Source organism: Mchenga conophoros, linkage group LG22, assembly GCF_057382185.1.
Source record: "Mchenga conophoros isolate Kocher_MC1m ecotype Shallow Benthic linkage group LG22, M_conophoros_male_GT1.1, whole genome shotgun sequence".
Lineage (NCBI taxonomy): Eukaryota > Metazoa > Chordata > Actinopteri > Cichliformes > Cichlidae > Mchenga > Mchenga conophoros.
This window is the reverse complement of record NC_140546.1, coordinates 21,564,630-21,585,100: the sequence shown is the minus strand read 5'-3', so window position 1 is coordinate 21,585,100 and position 20,471 is coordinate 21,564,630. Positions and strand designations below refer to the sequence as shown.

Here is a 20,471-nt window from a genome sequence, read left to right as displayed (position 1 = left end):
AAATACATATACAGCTGCCCAGAATAAAATGCACATATTAGCAATGTTCCGATAATTTCAAAATAATCAAAATATTAAATGATCCTAAGACTTGTAAACCTCATGTATCAGTTCAAGATCACTTAATGCCTCCTGGAAAGTACAATGTGGTCGATTTAATTATGTAATTATTATAGGAATTTTATATAGCGTGTAGCTGACTCTGTCCCTCCATCCCCTCTCCTATCCACCCTCCTCTTCTTCCATTAACTACTGCAGTCAAGCATTTGCAAAATCCCTCTTTAACTGTATACAGGTGTAGAAAGTGCTCGGACCATGCTTGCCAAAACTGCGACTTAATTCACTCATTAAGTAAATGAACGTAGAGTCCTATTAGCGGAAATGTTTGTGCCTTTTTCATTTGCTGCATGTTAATCAAAGCGCTCTGTCATATTAGCACCCGCTGAATCTCATTCCTGTCTAATGAAGGCACCTCGCCTTCCCCTCCACTACCCCACCGCCGCTTCCCACATGAAAAACTCTCATTACCTTGCTATAAGACCTAAGAGCCAACACAGCCCTTGTTCTTAAAACAAAAAGACACCACTACCTGGCTATTATGGTAAAACTGTGATTTTTGATGCTACAACTTTGTTTAAATCCGAGGCCCTAGTTTTCCAAGTGCGGAAGAATACTGTATTTCTCCGTTCGCCATCTTGATGTTTGATTGCACTGGCGGAAGCAACATCTTCGGCGGCGCAGCAGCGGGTGTGGTTCGGACTTCTACGGGTGGTTCACCTAGCAGCCCTTCTCCTATTTTCAGCTAAGAGAAAGGGGATTTCTTTTCTCCTGACAAGAACCACGGAGGTGCCGCTCGATTCTGGTAAATATGCTACGCTTATTACCACTTTTATACAATATCGTACAGTGCGTCAGGTTATGGTTTAGCAAAGAAAATCGTCTTTGGCTAGGGAGGGGGCTCCGGTGGGGTTTTCTGATTTGGCTGGCAGCACAGCAGGTTTTGTACGGTGGCGCTTGGAACTACTTTTCATACGTCCTGGCTAGCTGTGCTTATCAAATCAGAAATTTAAAAATGGGAGCGTGCTTGAAAGTCGGGATTGTACTAATGGATTTGTTTGTGAAAAATAACGGCTATCAATATTGGTTGCTTCTCAGGAGGGCTCATGCGCATTTTTAGACAGTGGTCAAATTCCTAAACAGTGTTTGTTTATGTTAGCTAACTAGCGGATAGGTTAGCTGCGCACGTTAGGCTAGCATAACGAGCTTTCAAGGTAAGCTAGCCAACCTGTTAGCTAATAGGGGTGGCTAATACACGCTAGTCCTTGAATTGTGTACAAATAAAATATATTTGGTGATTGGTGAGACCATCCATTTAGGGTTTTTTTTTTTCTCGATTAGTTGTGATTAGCCAGCTTGTTACGCTTGTAGTTGGACCCACCATGAGAGGAGGAGTCATTGAAGTGATTGCGGGGCGGAGGGGGGGTAGTTTCTCTCATTGGAAACCCAAGCTGCGAGGTCGGAACTTGGCCGTGGTAGGGGGAGGGGGAGAAATATGCCTTTGATGTTCTTTGCCGCTGAATGGTGAATTGTGTTCGTGCTGGCCTGGAAATACCCACCGCTTTACTCACTCGTTTGGAGGTGGAGGCTCGGCATTTCCCCTCAAAGCTAAGATAGCAAACCAAACAAGCATCTCGATCACTTATACAGGTAGAGCAGTAGACTGTGACTTTAATATTGAGTGGTCGCTGGAGAAACCCAGAGCTTGACGGTTTGGTTTTGCCAGAAATGAAGTTGAGTTTGAGTTGGTAGTTTTTCCTGAGTGTGCGAAACATTTTTTTACAGGTATATCTGCTGTGCGGGCTGAGGGCAGGCAAGAACAATGGCTACCCAGTGTAAGTATGGAGAACTGATCATTTTCAAGACTTTTGTTTTAAGATCTCAGTATAAAGCTCATTTGAGAAAAGGAGAAGCATGACCAGATTTCACGGTATCTTAAATAATTTGTTTTTAGGTTTTTCTTTCATCTAGTTTTGTCTTTCAGTAAACTAAATGTGTGTGTGTGTGTGTGTGTGTGTGTGTGTGTGTGTGTGTACACACATATTTTAATTTGTAAAATATGTGTACACACACACACGTAGAAAAATATTTAGTATACACATCCAGAAATGCATATACTGTTATATATTGTACATATATTTATTAGTTTCAGATGTAGCCATTTTTGTATTTTGCTTGTTTACATTATTGTATTTTGCACAACTCTGTTGCTTGTGAAGCTCGCACACAAGAATTTCACTCACATGTGCTGTACCAATGTACCTGCACATGTGATGTGACAATAAAAGTGATTTGATTTGATTTAAATGCATCTTAAGTTGGTATGACGAGAAATGTTAAAATTACCAGCAAAGTACCCTAGAGTATCACATGTAGAGAGAGATATTTCTTTTTGGTTTCAGTTAAACAAATGTATACTTGTCAATTTAATTTTCCCGCTCTTTATTTTCCTACAACAAACTTCCATAAATAAGGTTGGTGAAAGATCTTATTTGAAAACTATGCTTAAAGTTGGTGATGTAAATATTTTTTCTCATGTATTCCTTCTTGTGTCTCACTTTGTCCTTTTTTTGCACAGCTGATTTGATGGAGTTGGACATGGCAATAGGTGACAGCAAGGTTGTTGTAAGTCAGTGGCAGCAGCAGTCCTATCTGGACTCAGGCATTCAGTCTGGCGTCACAACCACAGCACCATCCCTGAGCGGTAAAGGGAACCCAGATGCTGAAGAGGATGATCCAACTCTTTATGACTGGGAGTTCAACCAGCCTTTCACTCCAGAGGCTACAGGTATGAGATACTAATGTAGGCACAGGAGCCAAAATATTATATCCACTCAAATGTTCACTCATTTGTACTCAGGAAATATGTTAGTCAATATGGTGAATGTAAGATAAAATGGAAACATAAAGACAAACAATTTTGAGAAGAGTCAAATGATGCTAAGACGGCTGTAGTGATCCTGAGTCATAAAGGCTTATCCTGTAGTGAGTACCAACAGACAATGATTCGAGGAAGGACCAACTACAAGCTCACGCTGTGGCAAGTCTGATTCATGCCAACTACAACTTGGAAATTACAGGACTTAAAGGATTATGAACTGTCTTGGTATCAGATATCAAAGGACACCTTCAGAGGTCTTTTGGTGTCCATGCCTGAGGCTCTGAGCTGGTTTGGTTATGTGGCATGTACTGTTAGGCACTGATTGGGTTTCGCGTGGTGCTTTTACTCTTGTGTATTGTGAAATTACTACTCTTTTAAAAAATTGATCAGGAATAAATTAATTTAATAAAAATTCATTTAAAATAAAAACGGCAGGCTTGATTGTACATGATTGAAATGCTAAAAGAAAAACTGTTCTTTATATTTCTGTAGCGTAATTGTATTGTAATTTTCCATTTCTGTCAGACATTGAGGGCTATGCCATGACCCGGGCCCAGCGTGTACGCGCTGCCATGTTCCCTGAGACTTTGGAGGAGGGCATCCAGATCCCACCTACTCAGCTGGATGCAGCCCATCCAACTGCTGTGCAGCGTCTTGCAGAGCCATCGCAAATGCTAAAGCATGCTGTAGTTAACCTCATTAACTATCAAGATGATGCTGAGCTGGCCACTCGTGCGATCCCTGAGCTCACTAAACTGCTTAATGATGAGGACCAGGTATGCTTAACATGTTAATAAAATCAGATGCCGACAAGGTAACTTCTGATATCGTTGTAGTTGGTAGCAATACAGCTGGCATCACTAACAAACATATTCTTTGTCCTAGGTTGTTGTGAATAAAGCAGCTGTAATGGTGCATCAGTTGTCAAAGAAAGAGGCATCTCGCCATGCCCTTATGCGTTCACCACAAATGGTTTCAGCAGTTGTTCGCGCCATGCAAAATAGTGGTGATGTGGAGACTGCTCGTTGTTCTGCTGGCACCTTACACAACCTTTCCCACCATCGAGAGGGTCTCCTTGCTATCTTCAAATCTGGAGGCATCCCTGCCCTGGTCAAGATGCTGAGGTAAGAAATGGGATTTTAGTGACAAAATCAAAATTGTAATATGTGCTGCAGCCAGCCCCTTCAACCTTTAGTACAGATTATGTAATGGAGAATGTCAATGAGACATTTGGTGACTAGAATACAGAACACCTGACTGAAGCAATTTCCACACTTGGCACTGCAGTCCTGAACTTTACAGACATTTACAGGTTGAGGTGCATGTGTGAATGCAAATGTAGTGGCATCAGATGTTAGGTCGTTAATCTACTATCTCCCTTGGACTTATTCTGTGCAATGTCCAGTTGTGCAAATGTGAGATTGGTAGAGGCTAGCTAATAGTTTAACAATGAGGTTTTCCAATTGTCAAATTAAGTACAGAGCATTTTTCTGTACTTTTATTCCTCTTGAAATTGAGTAAATGTTCAATTCACAGCTAGTAGGTTGTCTTTATACTTTTCTTACTTCTTACTTTTCTGCTTGATGTGTCCAACTTGCCTAATTTGATGTTTCTGGTCGCGTTTGCTATATGTGAGAAAAGACACTCTAGGATGGTGTTCCAGTGCCCAGTCCAGGATGTTCAGCATTGTATAGAACATTTCTTTAAATCTTTGGTTGCCCTTTATTATAATTTCCTGCTATTAAGGTATTGGCAAGTGCTTAATTCATCATTTATATAACATTACTCCTACTTAACATGGCATTTATAAATATACATATATTATGACTGATTAATAGCAGCGATTGCTGTATAGTGTACATTAACAGATGGGTAGTACTTGTATGTATCAGTACAATTACATCTGTATTTATAAATTACATTCTAAGGAGATGTAGTGATATATAAATGATGGATTTAGTGATCCCTAATACCTTACTAATGCTTAGTAGTGAGACATTACAAAGTGCTACCCAATGTGCTATGTAGTGCTGCTTTATAGCTTGTAATGTCTGCTTGGTATAGTTTTAGATGATTACTTCAGTCCTGTATGACTAAAGTTATTTGCAGAATATCTTTATTTTAAGATCATCTGTTCTCAGATGCTTGAGCTTTCCACAGTCTGCTGTGCAAGTCTGTACAATGCAACAGTGTGTTCTGCTGTAAGTCTTATCAATTATGACCAAGCAAATACACTGAAAATGTTGACACTATTATAATTTTCCATAACTATGTACAGTTTAGCACGCGTACTTTGATGTGGGCTAAACAGATTGACAAATGTTGGTTGTGTTACAATATAGCCAATCCAGACATTCACAACCAGACAAATTTCAAAAGAAAAGGTCCTGCAACTCAGTTGAAATGTCTGCCCTCCTTCCTTTCTTTTAGTGTTTGCGTTTCTTCATGAAAAGCCTAAACACACAGCCAAAACAGTTGGATCTCTGGCAAGTTACAGCCTGTTGGATGGCGCACATGTGTTTGAATTTGTTCCTGGAATCATATTACTAATGGTTTAAGTGAAAGATGGAGCAGTACATCAAGAAGAAAGGAACTGCCACCTTTTTGTAAAACTGCTGAATAAACTTGCATATAGGTACCATTTTAAAGTTTTTAGGGCTTTAATGGTTTGACCGTGAGGTTTTTATCCATTTTGCAGTGAGCATTTCTCTGTACTGCTTTTATTGCTCTTGAAATTATGTAAATGTTGCCTTGAGATTGGATGAGAGATGAGAACAGAAAGGGAAAAGTGATGTACTGGTTCAGTTCTCTTAAGTATCAGCATTAATTTGCAAATGGCTTTACAGTAGATGTGAGTCCTGGTAAAATAATGTTGTTGTTTTTTTTTTTGTTTTTTGTGCTGAGTCATTTCCAATTGCTAAACTTAACTGGACAATTAATAGGCTTTGGAGACTTAATAAAACTGCTGTTGAATTGCACTATTAATGGTTGTATAATCTTTGGAAGTTATAGTTAAAACAATTTTGATTATTCATAAAATGTGGTCTTGCATCTGTTGCTTATGCAAACAACTCAAAATGTGTAATGGCACTTGGTGTATCTTATTTTTTTCTTTTAATTTTTTTGTTTTTATTGGCATCTAAGCCGAGTCATAATGCCCTGTGTATGACAAACTTGCACTCTGTGTGTGAATGTGTGGCATGCTTGTTTGCATTTTACTGTTACGTAGATTCTTTAAAGATGAGTCAACTTTTCCATAACTACTTTTCCTTTATTTTCCCCTCCCCTTTAGTTCACCGGTGGACAGCGTTTTGTTCTATGCTATCACCACACTCCACAACCTGTTGTTGCATCAGGAAGGGGCAAAAATGGCAGTGCGCCTAGCTGGAGGATTGCAGAAGATGGTGGCACTGTTGTCCAACACTAATGTCAAGTTTCTGGCCATCACTACTGACTGCCTGCAGATCTTGGCATATGGCAATCAGGAAAGCAAGGTATTGGAGCTCTGACTAATTTATCAACTTGAGTACATTGTCTTCGTACTTGTCTGCTAAAACAACCAGCAGTTTGTATGCCAGTATAAACATAAACTTGTCTTTATTCTTAGCTGATCATTCTGGCCAGCGGTGGACCCCAGGCTCTGGTCAACATCATGAGGACTTTCACATATGAGAAACTGCTGTGGACCACAAGCAGGGTGCTCAAGGTTCTCTCAGTCTGCTCAAGCAACAAGCCTGCCATTGTAGAGGCTGGTATGTAAAAAATAAATACAAATTAAAAATGTATGCTGTATTTAAATCATTGCAGTACAACTGTGGGCATTATTACAGGTCTCGCTTGTTTACTGTTATGCTTTTCTTCAGTGCAGAAGGGCTTCTAATAGTAAAATGTTGTCTGACCTTGTTTGTAGGAGGCATGCAGGCTTTGGGACTTCATCTGACAGACCCCAGCCAGCGTCTGGTCCAGAACTGCCTCTGGACTCTGAGGAATCTTTCAGATGCTGCCACTAAACAGGTAAACATACAAGGGTCGCCTCCTTAAAAGAATCCCACTTAATGTAACTTCTTGAATAAAACTCATAAATTCTGATAGTCTACTTTATTTAGATGTCTTTTCTGTCCTGTCCTCTGCTCTCTAGGAGGGGATGGAAGGTCTCTTGGGCACTCTAGTCCAGCTGCTGGGCAGTGATGACATCAATGTCGTAACATGTGCCGCAGGCATCCTCTCCAACCTAACCTGCAACAATTATAGTAACAAACTCATGGTCTGTCAGGTAAGTAAACGCACAGCTTCTTAGAAAATATAAAAATGCTGTGGTGTGGAAATGAATTTAAAAAAGAAAAAATCTTTATCTGGCACTAACCCCCCCCCCCCTTATGTTAGGTTGGTGGCATTGAGGCTTTAGTGCGAACAGTACTTCGAGCTGGTGACAGAGAGGACATCACAGAGCCTGCGGTCTGTGCACTTCGTCACCTGACTTCCCGCCATCAGGATGCTGAGATGGCCCAGAATGCTGTTCGCCTTCACTATGGCCTGCCTGTGGTGGTCAAATTGCTGCACCCTCCATCCCACTGGCCTTTAATCAAGGTCGTTATTCCTTTACTTTTACATATTTCCAGATGACTGGTAAAATCACTCTCAGAATTCATGAAGATATATTCCAACTCTAAATATGCCAAATATTCCTTCCCTTATAGGCCACAGTTGGTCTGATTCGCAACCTGGCTCTCTGTCCAGCCAACCACAGTGCTTTGCGGGAGCAAGGCGCTATCCCTCGACTGGTACAGCTGCTTGTCAGAGCTCATCAGGACACCCAGAGGCGCACTAGCATGGGAGGCAACCAGCAGCAGTTTGTGGTGTGTAACAAGCTAGATGTTTTCTTTATCTGAACATCAAGAATGTGGTGTTTTTTTTTTTTTTTTTTTTCCTCCCTTTCTCCCTTTCATCTCATGAAAACTTGAATCATACAGGAGGGTGTGCGCATGGAGGAAATAGTGGAAGGTTGCACAGGAGCTCTGCACATCTTGGCCCGAGATGTGCACAACAGAATCGTCATCAGAGGGCTCAACACCATTCCACTTTTTGTCCAGGTGAGGATAAAACCCCAACTTCCAGTTCCACGCCCAGTGTTTTGTTTTGTTTTTAAAAATCAATCTTAAGTTTGTTTGTGACACTTAAAAATTTCCAAAATACTTATTTTGAACCTGATGCCAGATTTAATTTTTTTTAATTTAAAAAAAAAAAAAGAGGGAAAAAAAAAAGAAGCTGGGACAGGGTTTTTTTTTTTTTGTCGTTTGTTTTTTTTTTTTGTTGTTTGTTTTTTAACACTTATCATTGCTATAATCCCTTATTTCTGTCCCTATAGTCTCATTAGTTTGTTTGTTTTTTTTTTTTTTTGCACCATTTGTCCACTACTTACACTAATTGTATTAACTATGTTGTTCATTGTCTGCTTTTGTTTTCAGTTGCTTTATTCTCCAGTGGAGAATATCCAGCGTGTGGCAGCAGGTGTGCTGTGTGAACTGGCCCAGGATAAAGAAGCTGCTGAGGCAATCGAAGCTGAAGGAGCCACTGCACCTCTCACTGAGCTGCTGCACTCCCGTAATGAGGGAGTTGGTGAGTGTGCAAGGAACAAAATACAAACTGTACACATTTTTGCTAGTGGTAGCTTGAAATCTCTGACTGTTGCTGTGCATTCTTCTTGTAGCAACCTATGCTGCAGCTGTCCTGTTCCGCATGTCTGAGGATAAGCCCCAGGACTACAAGAAACGCCTTTCTGTGGAGCTGACCAGCTCTTTGTTCAGAACTGAGCCTATGGCCTGGAATGATGTACGTGCACATTAATATCTTTAACTTTTGCATTTTTCCCCATTGAAACAAGAAAATGAGGCAATTTATGATCAATTTGCCTTAATCTATTTTGCTGGTTTACCTCAAATTGTACAACTCACTCAATTCTTAATCTTTCTATAGACCGGAGACCTGGGATTGGATATAGGTGCACAGGGAGACCCTCTTGCTTATAGGCAGGATGGTGAGTACTTCATTTTTGTTCATTTATGTGTTTATTTCTTATGTGCAGCTCTGTAAGTTGACTTAAAAAATTAATTGCACAACTTGCTGTGATAGCAATTTTTTTTTCTTCCAAAACTTAATCTTATAATTGCAGCATGCATGTGCATATTGAAATTCTACTTGTACTATTTGCTTAACTAAAAATGTAATTGTTATTTCTAACCATTGGTTATTTCTAGAAATGCTTACCCAGTATTAGTGGCACTCAAACCTGGACTAAGAAAATAGTTTTTGTTCTGTTTGTTTTTTGTAAACAGACCAAAAGCAATAAGATTGCATAATAACTGTTCTTGTAAACGATCAAAAATGATTTGACCCCCCCCCCCCCGTTTCTGTTTTTTGCTTTTGTGCAATGCATATATGCTTGAGGTGTGTCAGTAAAATTTGAAGGGCAGAAAAGATAAAGTGCTTTGACAGAAGTTCAAAACAAGATTATTTAAATGCACAATTTAACAAGTGACACATGACAAAAAAAGCTGATAAGAAACAAGGTGGCCTTAAAGTAGCATGAGATTTATCACACATACCCATGCTAGAGTATTGTTTGGACTGATCATGCTGTTTGCAAATGATACTTAATCTCACTGAGAATTTTAAATAAAAAAAAAAAAAAAAGGTGTGTATATAATCCCCTTGATAGGTGGTTGCCCAGCAGGTTGATGGCATCACATCTGGGGAATAAATCAGATGTTATTTTGTATCTACAAAATAAAAATAAATTGCTTTTATAAGGTGTTACTGGTGCATAAATGCTTAAATTGGTCATTTTATCCCATTGCAGGGTCCTTGCTGGGCAGCATGATGCTGTAATATTTGATAGTTATAACTTGCGTTTGCTCAGCTCCTGATCTAACAAGAGTTGGTGGACAAAGAAATAAATACATTTTTAATGTATTATAAGATTTGCTTATATCCCACAGTGCCATTTAACCACATCTACCGAATCGTGTTAAATAAGTTGTATAAAAGAGGGACGTGACCTCTGTGATGTCAGCCGCTGGTTTGTTAAGCCCCACTCTGCAGTAACTGAGTATTTATACAATTGCCAGGTGATAATTGAGGGTTATATCTGACTAAAGCTGCACGGTCTGCATATTCCAGACCAGGGAGCAACATAGTATTATAGGACCTATCTGTGGTTAAATCGCCTTATAGCTAAATAGTGTAACACAAACCTTAAATTAGTGTTTCACGTTTTAGCCGTTAAAATCTGCTTTGACGTGAGTGGGGAAACGAGGGGCTACCTTTAATTTGAGCCCTCTGTGACTAGTAAGTGTGCCTGGCACTGATCAGTCTTCAAAGTAAACAAGACACTATCAAGAACTTAATTGTTACTGCACTAATATTTAGATTTTTGGTTTGCAGACACTGCATAAAGGCTTTTATTAATTTGAAGTGTGACTATACACTACAACCCACAATTTTTTATTTTTATTTATTTTTAATGATCAAAATGATTTGTGCATCACTTCATCATTTGTTCAAGATCACATGCTGATATTTACCACTGTTGGCTGTTCATTTTGCTGTTTAAGAGTAAAACGACTAAACTGCAGTGTGTTTATACTTTGGACCCGTTATCACTTACTGTACTTTTCTCTTTTGCTTTTCAGATGCAGCCTACCGGGCCTACCCACCAGCTTACGGTCAGGATACCCTGTTAGACCCTATGATGGAAGGTGCTGACTACCATGCTGACACTCTGCCCGACCTGGGTCACCACACTGATCCATTGCCAGACCTCGGCCACACCCAGGACCTAATGGACAGCAACCAGCTGGCCTGGTTTGACACAGACCTGTAGAATTGGTAAGTTGGACTTGATTATCAGTTAGCAGTAAAGCTTCTTCTTATATCACCAGGACGATATTAATATATCATCTTTGTCCTATGCTTCTTTTTTTTGCAGTTGTATTCTGATAGAACCTGCATTGTGATTGGCCTGTATTTTCTGAAGCAGCATTATGATTGGCCTGTGTGTTAAAGGTAAAGAGAGGAGTAAGGGGTATTAGAAAGTGCCTGACACAAGAAAACTAAGATGGTTGCCACAGGAATGTTTAAGCAAGTTGAAAGTGTGTGTGTGTGTGTGGGGGGGGTGGAGAAGGGTTAAAGGATCAGATGTGGAATCACTCATTGGAGGTCTTGGAGCAGGTTACCATTATGGATGAGTGCAACAGAGATGGATTTTAAAGTTTGAAACACAATTGTTTTAGCCTTGCCTGTATTATCAGTTTTTTTTTGTTTTTTTTTAAAATTTTGTTTCTATTTTTCTTATACATTTTTTATTTCTTTTTTGTATTACTCATTCTGTTATGGTACTGACCCAGCTTGCCTTCACTAGCCATGTTCATTTCCTTTTCAATGCTAATCATTTGTAATTTTTTTTTTTTTTTTTTTTTTTAAACGTATATTACATGTAGTGTTAAGTTATAGTGATATTATACAATGTTCCTTTGGTTTATGGTCGAATGTGTAGAACACTAATAATCAGTTGAATTGTACTCTGACTTAAAGTGTAACATTGTGTAGTTTTTTTTATAAGCTCGAAAATGGAGAATTATGCATTCTTTATGTGCTTGTTTAAGCATAAAATATGTCGGTGTCACAAATGTTCTAAAGAGGGATGCGGGTGAAATTGAGGGTGGGTTGGGGATAAATTTAGAGACAAGTGTTTTATATACAGTATCACTGGTAGGTTAACAACTATTTTGTATGCTATCATTGGTTGTCTGATAGAAAAGTTTAACGCTATCGTTGGTGGTCTTATAAAACCTGGTTTTATGTGCTATCAAAGGTAGCTAGGTTGATGAACAGTTGTAGTCCTGCTGTGCTTATTTTGGAGACGAGGTTGTGACACGGCTGAACAATAAAATTACATTTTATTTCAACTGGTGTCTGTACAGTTTCTTTACTTAAAGTTTAGAGCATGTTTTTTGTCAATTGTTAAGACTACCATTGTCAAATGATGTCCGTTGGATAATCACAGTAATCAGCACTTATTTGCAAATGTGGTTTTTTTTTTAAATTTTTAAATTTTTTTTTTAGATGCAGATGTGCTAACGTCTGGCCCACATTGAATTTAAAGGTGCACTATGTTATAAGCAGTACTATAGATTATCAAAAATCCCTTTTGAATGCACATTCATGAGAATTGAGGCTATTACCCTACTGTAGTATTAGCGGTTGCTAATATTGTTGGTTAAAGATGGTCCCTTTTTCATTAAAAGAGCTGAAATGAAGTTTGTTTGTTTTTTTTGTTTTTTTTCTCTCTCCCCCCTCTTGTGCGTTTCACTTGTTAGTTGGTATATAACACAATTGATGAGCTCATGTTGTCAGCCTGTAAAAGCAGCCCTCGCATATATTAAACGGCAAAGGTAGGACAGTTATCACAATAGAAACTATCTTTTCACATGCAGCCAACAATTTTGTAAGAGCACTGATGAGTTGAAAAGCAAAGAAAACCAAAGTATCAATATAAACTGGTCACAGAGTAAGACATGACAAAGCCCTGCTCAGTGAGCAGTTTAAGGTGGATTATGGAGGAAAGATGTTTGAAGTTCACTTCTCAATAGGAAGGGTGATGCTTTCTGTGAGCTTTTGACACTGAAGAAAACTAACAAAGGAGTGACTTAATGGTCTGCTTTAGTGGTTTGAACGTAGTTGTTAAAGAATAATGCACTGTGCTTTTTATACTCTGACTAAAGTCAGTGTTTTTTAAGTCTGTCTTTACGAACCCTGAAGTAGCCAAACGTTGAATTGAAATTGTATTGTAATGTGTATTCCATGTTAATGGAAATGTACTGATAGTGAGAACGTCTGAATCCTTGGGTGGGGTCATCTACATAATCAAAGGCTTAACTTCTGAAGTGGCAGCTGTGCTAAAGCTCCAACGCCCAAAAACAGGAAGAACCCAATCTACATATCAAATGTGCCCCTAGACAAAGCATGTATATACTGACTGCATCACCTAAAACTGGACAGATTATAAAGTTCCACTATATGTTTAATTCATAGTTCTCTCTTGTGAACGCTTAACTTTATTTATGTAGTGCATGTTTTCCTTATGAATTACATTTCAGCTGCAAAAATGTTCTCTATTATGTTACATTCCACTGATTAAAAAATGACAGTGGGCATCTTTTTAAATCATGAACACCAAGATAGCTCACTTGTACTTCCTGACCCTGCTGTGATTTGTGGAAACTGTGGGAACCTGTTGACATCAACTACAAAACACTTTATCAGCAAGATGAGTATACTGCCTGGACTGTGGATCTAAGCAGTGCTGCCAGTGACTTTGCAGAGCAAAGGCCAGAAATGTGAAGCTCTGACGGCTTTTGTCTTTGCTTTTCTAAAGGATTGAAACATCGTTAAATTTATATGTTGAAAATACGCACTCGTACTGTAATATGCGTGTGATATATGTAGACCCTGGCCCACTGAAAACGATTGATGAGTGAGCTTGTTATACGGCGACCACGTCCAGGCAGTCTGTGAGGACCTGTTAATGGGCGTCTTTCTTTTGTCCTATATGGTTACAAACATTACACTTGTCTTTGTTACTTTTGAGAGGCTAAATCTGTTTTGAGGTCATTACCTAAGCAACTTTGTCCATTTCACCGACCCCTGCTGTCTATGGTGCTGCTTGAAAGCTGGAGTGATGATATTGATATTAATTATTCCTATACAATGTTATTTTTTGCACTTACACACTGTGTGTGTCTGCATGTTTGTGTGACAGGGAGAGAGAAAATGTAACATAGCGTGTTTGCTCAGGTACTATGTGGCAGTAACAACCCAAAAAATCAGCCATGGGGTTTATTGCAGAGTTGTTAACCCTGTGACAATAATAGATCTAGTCAAGTGGCTCATAATGGCTTTGTCACGTGTTTTGTTTATGTTAAATGTTGATGCATTTTTTTAAACCACCACACTGGCTTTTTCCAACGTGCATATTAAGTAAATATAAAATATGAACAGAACAGAGACTTGTTCTTTTATAATTAATGGAGGTGGAACTCCAATCACATCATTTCTATTTACAAGTAACTTAAATTGACAAAAAAAAAAACATGGGAATGTTGAGCTGTCTCCAAGCTTTAATATCCCCCTGTTGTTCCAAAGGACATACGCACAGTTTACTGCGTAAGGTCCACATCAGCACACTGAGCAAGGTTGTAATTGCAGTACTCTGTGGAATTACACTCTTCAAGAAACATGATGCAGATAAGGAAGTTTGGAGCTCTGGTGTATCAGCTAAGTCTGCTCAGAGAGAGCACCCCCCCCACCTGGAAGCCTTCCAAAATGCTGCAGGCTCGATGCAAACTTTAACTCTGGTGGGAGTTAAAAGAAACTTTTAATTATCTCAGTTATCTTTAAGAACTATTTCAAGGCTTTCATTTTCAGTCTGGTATTTTGTAGTAGACAAGATGAAGCTGCTAATCTCTGATAATGCGTCTTAGAGTCTCTATCTGTTTATCTATTTTTTTATACTATATTAACTCTTATTTAAACTGCTTAAAAAACAACAACAAAACCAAGACCTGGTTGTATTAGCTGAAGTATACTGGATCTCCCCCCCGCCCCCCAGGTATAGTGCTCCCAAAAATCACTGGAGAGAGCTGTGGGAAACTTGACTCCAGTCACTCCTAGTCAGATCACAGCAAAGATCACAGCATTGTTACTTCAAAGCAAGCTCTGTTCGAGGCCCACACACAGACAAGTCGGGGCAGCGTGGCGCTTCATCTGGGACTCTGAGGAGCCTCTGCTCCTTCAAACTTCAGCCGGGAAAGTTTGCTGAGGGAATAAGTGAACCTTATTCCCTCAGCAGATGGAAGGACACAACAAGGAACCCATTGCTGTGAAGCTGTGGAGCCCACCAAGGGGACGCCTGTGCCCGGACCCTTCCCCCTCCATTGCCCTCTGCATTTCTCCAACCCACACACAGCAGTTACCTCTGAAAATTTGCTAAAAGTAATAAGTAGCTCTCTGATTATATAAGTCAGTTTCATCCAGTGTAATACAACAAGTTAACACTTTCATCTATTCCTAAAAGATACTTCAATTTTTCTCCACAATTTGACAATCATCCTTGTGGCCTTCAGGAGTCCAAAGTCAATTCAGTCATTCAGACTAGAGTGTTTTTGCACCACAAACCGGTTTATGTCCGACAATACTTTCAGGGACCGGCCTTTAAGGTGTCGCGGATAAATACAACAAAATAAAACCAGTACTGGTGATACCAAGATAGATAAAACCTGTCTTTGGATCAATAAATATTTCTTCTTTATTAAAAAATAGTATGGTTATTTCATTTTGTTAGTTAGTTTTGGGCTTAAAAAGTGTGAGTTTACCAGCGTTATCCAACTTCAAACACACACAGAAGGTCCTTTTTTAATTATTGAGTACCAAAAAGAATTAAAAAATAATAATAATTAAATAAATATTTAGATATGTTATTGATGAATAGAATTGGAAATAAGTTCTCAAATATTGTAAAAATGAAATTAATTCATATTTAATCATTTCTATATTTAATTAGTTATTTTCAATTTTAATTTATTAATGGCACATTTAGTATTTAATGATGTATTTATTTATATTCTTTTGGCACTTGTGGCCCTCCATACTGTTCACGCCTGCACTCAGCCCACTTTGATGGACCAACTCTGAGCCGCTAATCAGCCAGTCTGTCATCATTGGACTAATGCCTGGTACCTGCTGTGTCTCCTCTCTTGAGTCTTGTAATCAGTCTAAATCCTTGTGATGTCTGTTTTCAAAAAAATAAAATTTGGGGGTGGGGTGCATGTTGTCACTCTGTCAGCAAAATAAAAGGATTTATATGCTGAGAAGCCTAAGATATTGTGTATTTTTTTCCTGCATTTTAAAGTGTAGTCATAAGCACACCTTCCAGGTATCCGTGATGCAGAGAGTCAAGGTCAAAGGGATAACTTTAGGAGGAAGTATGTGAATTGTGCATGCTGTATAGAGAAGCTGAAGTATGTAATAATGATAAAGAGTGAGGGAATTGCAGACATAAACACTAAAGAGACTAAAGCATCCTGGGTAATTGTTAGTACAGAGTTGTATAGCTGCTGTGTGGATTGGTGAAATAAGGGGCGCGGGCTCTGGGGAAGACACTGGGCTCAGGGTACACAGGTATCCTCTTGAGACTCTGGATTAGCTGAACCCCTGCTGTGTAGACTAAGGTTTTCCACTTATAGTCTGCAGGAGGAAGGGCCAGGAGACTTCCCTTTGTTGGGACCTGTGTGTAGGATGCATAAGGCTGCTGCTCCACTCTGAGGGGAACACTGGAGCGAAGACAAGCTCTGGTGTCCTGAGCAGAGTTGTTGGAGAAAAGGACCACTGAACTGAACAGATAGCTCTGGGAGTCCAGAGAGCTTAGTGGTGCTGCAATGGTTGGCAGAAGAATGATGCATGTGTGGCCCTGCCAAGAGGTGACTTCTTTTTTGAAATTAAGACAAACACTGCATTTGGAAATCTACAGTTGCTGTTAACAAGCAGCTTTATTAACTATGCAAAAAAATATCAATGAATTTTTTTTTTTTTAAAAAACAAAAAACAAAAACCCCCAACAAAAAAAACAGGTTGGTTCGACTAAAAAGTTCAGTTAAGAAACAAGGAGACAGACAGAGGTTGCAGCACAGTGTGGAGCACTATTCAGTTACTACACTCTAATTCTGTGATCCCACTCTACTGCACACAATTCAGCTACTTCATTTACTTCAGTACTACTCCCAGAGAAGCTCCCAGGTAACCTACAAGGGACAGCATGACCAGGGTTAAAATATCACTGGCACAATCACTAAAATAACACAGAAAAAAAGGAAAAAGAAACAGTTAAAAAAAATTCCAGTGGAAAATATTCGACACTTGACTGGAATTTCAAAAGAAACAACAGTTAGAATCATGCACAGCATTAACGCAACAAACATGAAAAAAAAAATTGAATTTGAATTGCATTAATGCATCAAACATGTTCAATAATTAACAAACTCCCCATAGTTCAGGCAGCTACAGGTCAAGACTCCCGAGTGCTTTAACATTGATCTGTATAAATACAAACACAATGGTACGTTACTGACACTAGTTTGTCTTGTTTTTTTTCCTTAAAGTTTATGACATACCTTCAAGAAAATCATACAGCCCCCAAGTTATCAGTTAATCACCTATAGTGACTCATGTAGCCTTAGAAGAGACATTTACTGCACATAGCTTAGAGGACTGTGTTGAATCAACCCGTACGCTGAGCAAGACAAAAGCCTGCTACACCTGGTGGATGGCCTTTTGTTACCCAAGCACCTTCCCTTTAATACGCCCACTATTCTCAATCACTATTCTCCATAGGACATTCTAGGGAGCTGGGCATTCCCGTACACTACACATGCCATGTTCAAAACAATGGTTTACAATTCCCCTAATAATTATACTTTGTAACTTGTACAGTGAAGAACAAAAAAATATAGTAACACAACATAGTATTTACAATACAGTAAAATATGCCCGCTACCACAATGTCCAGCTAGCTTATCCTGCCTTTTCCTGAGAATTGTACCCACAATCCTCTGCATCAGGTACACATACATCAAGAGAGGCAGAGTTCAGGGCACAATCTTGAGAATGTAATGATTTCATAAGGGCAGAAAGATCTAAACACAGACTGGAGCAGTTCAAAGGATTTTTTACAACATGGAAATTTGGCAAAGGGGTTACCTTCAGAGCTACAAGGCTCACAGATGACGGGGCTGGCAGGGAAGAAATCCAAGGTTTCTGAATCAAAGTCGAATTAAGTCGAAGTGGGTACTGGGTAAATCCTACTGAGCAGACAACACACCAGGAGCTTCCTGGAGACGAGAAGTTGCCTGTTTTCTGTCCCTGTCCTAGCTTCAAACGTGACCGCTAGAGAGGGCAGAACAACCTAGTGAAAATCAAGGGGAGAAACTGTTTCTTAAATATTCCAGGTGAGTGGTTTGCTGGTAACCGCAAATCCAGAGGCATCTACAAATGACTGAGCACAGAAGAGGAGAGATGTAGGGAGGGAGAAACAGAGGGTGGGGAGAAGGATTACAACCAAAAACCTCGAGCATCATGCATGAATGCTGGTACAGATGTTGCATAACTGCCATGTGGGGTGGCGTAATAAGAGGCACTGGGTCTGGGGAAGGCTGTGGGCTCAGGGTAAGTAGGCATCGTCTTGATGGGGTGAACAGCTCCACATCCAAAATAACCTCTGCCATCAGCTAAGTAGATGGGGGAAGTTACAGCTGCAGCTTTTAGGGCGAGAGACTCCCGAGAGTCGCAGCTGAAGCTTCTCTTTGTTCCAGCTTGTTTGGACGGTGTATAATAAGGCGGCTGTTCCACTCTGAGAGGAACACCAGAGAGAGGAGAAGCTCCGGGGTTCTGAGCAGAGTGTTCATCAGTTTTTAGGAGGGAATCAATGGAGAAAGGACCTCTGAACTTCACCTCACGCTGGATACGAACAGATCTGCGAGCTTCAAGTTCATGGGAGCTGGGAGTTGCGCAATGCTGCGATTGTTTGCTCAGGTTCTCCTTTTGCATCTTGCAGGCCAGTTCGGGGAAGAGCTGCAGGATGCCTCTAAAGTGCCGGCGCATCATCTTCGCTGTGATCTGAGTCAAGTCCAACTTCCAGTAGTTTCTCTTACTATTGAGTGAATATGGCACAATTGGAACCTGAAAAAAATATCTCAGTCAACTGAACAGAAACTTGCTTCTCGAAGTAGTTCTTACAACATCATTTATTAAATATGTAAAATCTTACCTTGACAAAACATTTGTTTGTTGATAAACAAACTCTGACGTTGTTCTCAATAGATTTTTGATCCTCAGAGAAGAACAGGGTCAGCTTGTCCATCAGCTGCACATACATCACAATGCAGGTTAGTGCTTGACATGTGAAAGACATTACTGTTGAGCATAGCAATTTCAAATCCCCACTATCTTATGTTTTTAGATTCTCCTCATGAGGTATTTAGAAAAAAAATGACCTTTCCTGTCTGACTGATTGGGAGGGAAAAAAAGCCAATCCACGACCTCTCGTCTGTTTTATTTACATGCAGCTTTATTGCTACTCTTTGCCTATTTCCAGTTCTACTTTCATTTTGAAGCAAACAAATTTCTGGTCTAGTTTCTTGCCATTGCACTCTCTTTTTTATAGCATTTCCTACTGCTGGTTGCAAGCAACCACCCTTCTGTTTCCTGCTTACATCAGCACACACAGGCCGTGTACAGCAGCAATCAACATGATAGCGAAGAAAAAAAGGGTGCAGAGTGCAAATAGCTTTGTAATTCTGAATCTTTGTTACCTGAGTAAAGGTGAGCATCTTGTCTGGAGCATCATGAAGAACAATGGCAATCTTAGCCAGGTAGGTGGTGGTGTTGCTGAGCAGAGCCTTCTGAGCACTGCTGGCCGGATCCGAGAGAGACAACGGACTGCCCAAGTTCCCTGTCTGGTTCTCCATCTCGTTTGCTGGAGAGTAAAGCTCTGCACAGGAGAGTGTTGTCGCAGTCCTCACTTGGTGATGATGTGTCCCTGAAGTGGTCAGCCCAGGCTATATGTCTTGCTGGAACAATTCATTAGGGTGTTCCTGACGATCGCCTTTTCATGTGAAGATGAGTCGTTAATGTTGGAGGAGCAGCCACTGCGGTAATCCTAAATGTGAATAAGGCCATCAGGTTGTCCATGTTCACGCTTTAGGAGATTTCTTAATTTTCTTACTGATTTGAGGCCTTCTTGTTCAAGACATCAAGTAGAGACCGTCTATGATGGATGTTTGAATCAAAGTTTGCTGAAGGCTACATCTTTAGAGGCTTAAACAACCCTCCTCGTTAACAAATATAAAAATCACTGGAAGACCGAGGCTGTGTGGGTGAGGTGATATCGCTGTCACTGCTATTCATTAGTTAAAATGGCTCACTATCACAAACAGTGTGTCTAATTTGAATGTGACAAGAAAGAGTATAAAGTTACATTCCAGCGGTTTACGACTCGGGTGGGAAGAAAGTCTGGGCCTCTGACACATTTAGGTCAGTGCACTCAAAAGATTTCTTCAGCACTAACAGTTTTTATTTCTACATGAATTCATGTTAGATGACAAAGATTATGTTAACGCTATTAAATAACTTTTCTTAATACTAATAATTATAACAGTCATCTGCTTATCCCTATTGTCACTGTGTGAGAGGGGTGCTACTTCCAGGGCAGTTTCCATACCTTTACAGAGCCGAGACAAGGAGACAGACAACATTTCACACTATTTTTCACAAATCTTGAATTAACAAATAACCTATTATACATGTCAACACAACACAGACTGCCTTAAGGTTTTAACCTGGAACCTTCCCAACATGTGGCAACAGTGCTAAATGGTGCACTGCTGTGCAATCCATTCAATTTATTATCTTTGACATTTAGAATATT

The 20,471-nt window shown here is 39.7% G+C and overlaps 2 protein-coding genes across 4 annotated transcripts; one reads left to right on the top strand and one right to left on the bottom strand.

The window, feature by feature from the left end:
* Nucleotides 1–590: 590 nt before the first annotated feature.
* LOC146549420 (catenin beta-1-like) lies at nucleotides 591–11,901 on the top strand. Of its 3 annotated transcripts, none has more exons than XM_085261345.1 (17): nucleotides 591–862; nucleotides 1,843–1,892; nucleotides 2,636–2,845; nucleotides 3,464–3,714; nucleotides 3,824–4,062; nucleotides 6,231–6,432; nucleotides 6,546–6,690; nucleotides 6,849–6,952; nucleotides 7,077–7,211; nucleotides 7,322–7,525; nucleotides 7,636–7,794; nucleotides 7,909–8,028; nucleotides 8,404–8,554; nucleotides 8,646–8,767; nucleotides 8,912–8,972; nucleotides 10,627–10,822; nucleotides 10,923–11,901. In XM_085261345.1, the coding sequence occupies exons 2-16, from the start codon at nucleotides 1,880–1,882 to the stop codon at nucleotides 10,815–10,817; spliced, it is 2,307 nt and encodes a 768-aa protein (XP_085117471.1). In that variant the 5' UTR covers nucleotides 591–862; nucleotides 1,843–1,879; the 3' UTR covers nucleotides 10,818–10,822; nucleotides 10,923–11,901. The 3 variants fall into 3 exon arrangements, with proteins under 3 accessions (XP_085117471.1, XP_085117473.1, XP_085117470.1); XM_085261347.1 differs by having other exon boundaries at nucleotides 1,843–2,531; XM_085261344.1 differs by having other exon boundaries at nucleotides 1,843–2,845.
* A 6,196-nt stretch (nucleotides 11,902–18,097) lies between these two features.
* On the bottom strand, nucleotides 18,098–19,512 carry LOC146549419 (uncharacterized). The gene is made up of 3 exons (XM_085261690.1): nucleotides 19,357–19,512; nucleotides 18,813–18,908; nucleotides 18,098–18,724 (listed from the first exon to the last, which is right to left on the bottom strand). The coding sequence occupies exons 1-3, from the start codon at nucleotides 19,510–19,512 to the stop codon at nucleotides 18,098–18,100; spliced, it is 879 nt and encodes a 292-aa protein (XP_085117816.1).
* Nucleotides 19,513–20,471: the final 959 nt, after the last annotated feature.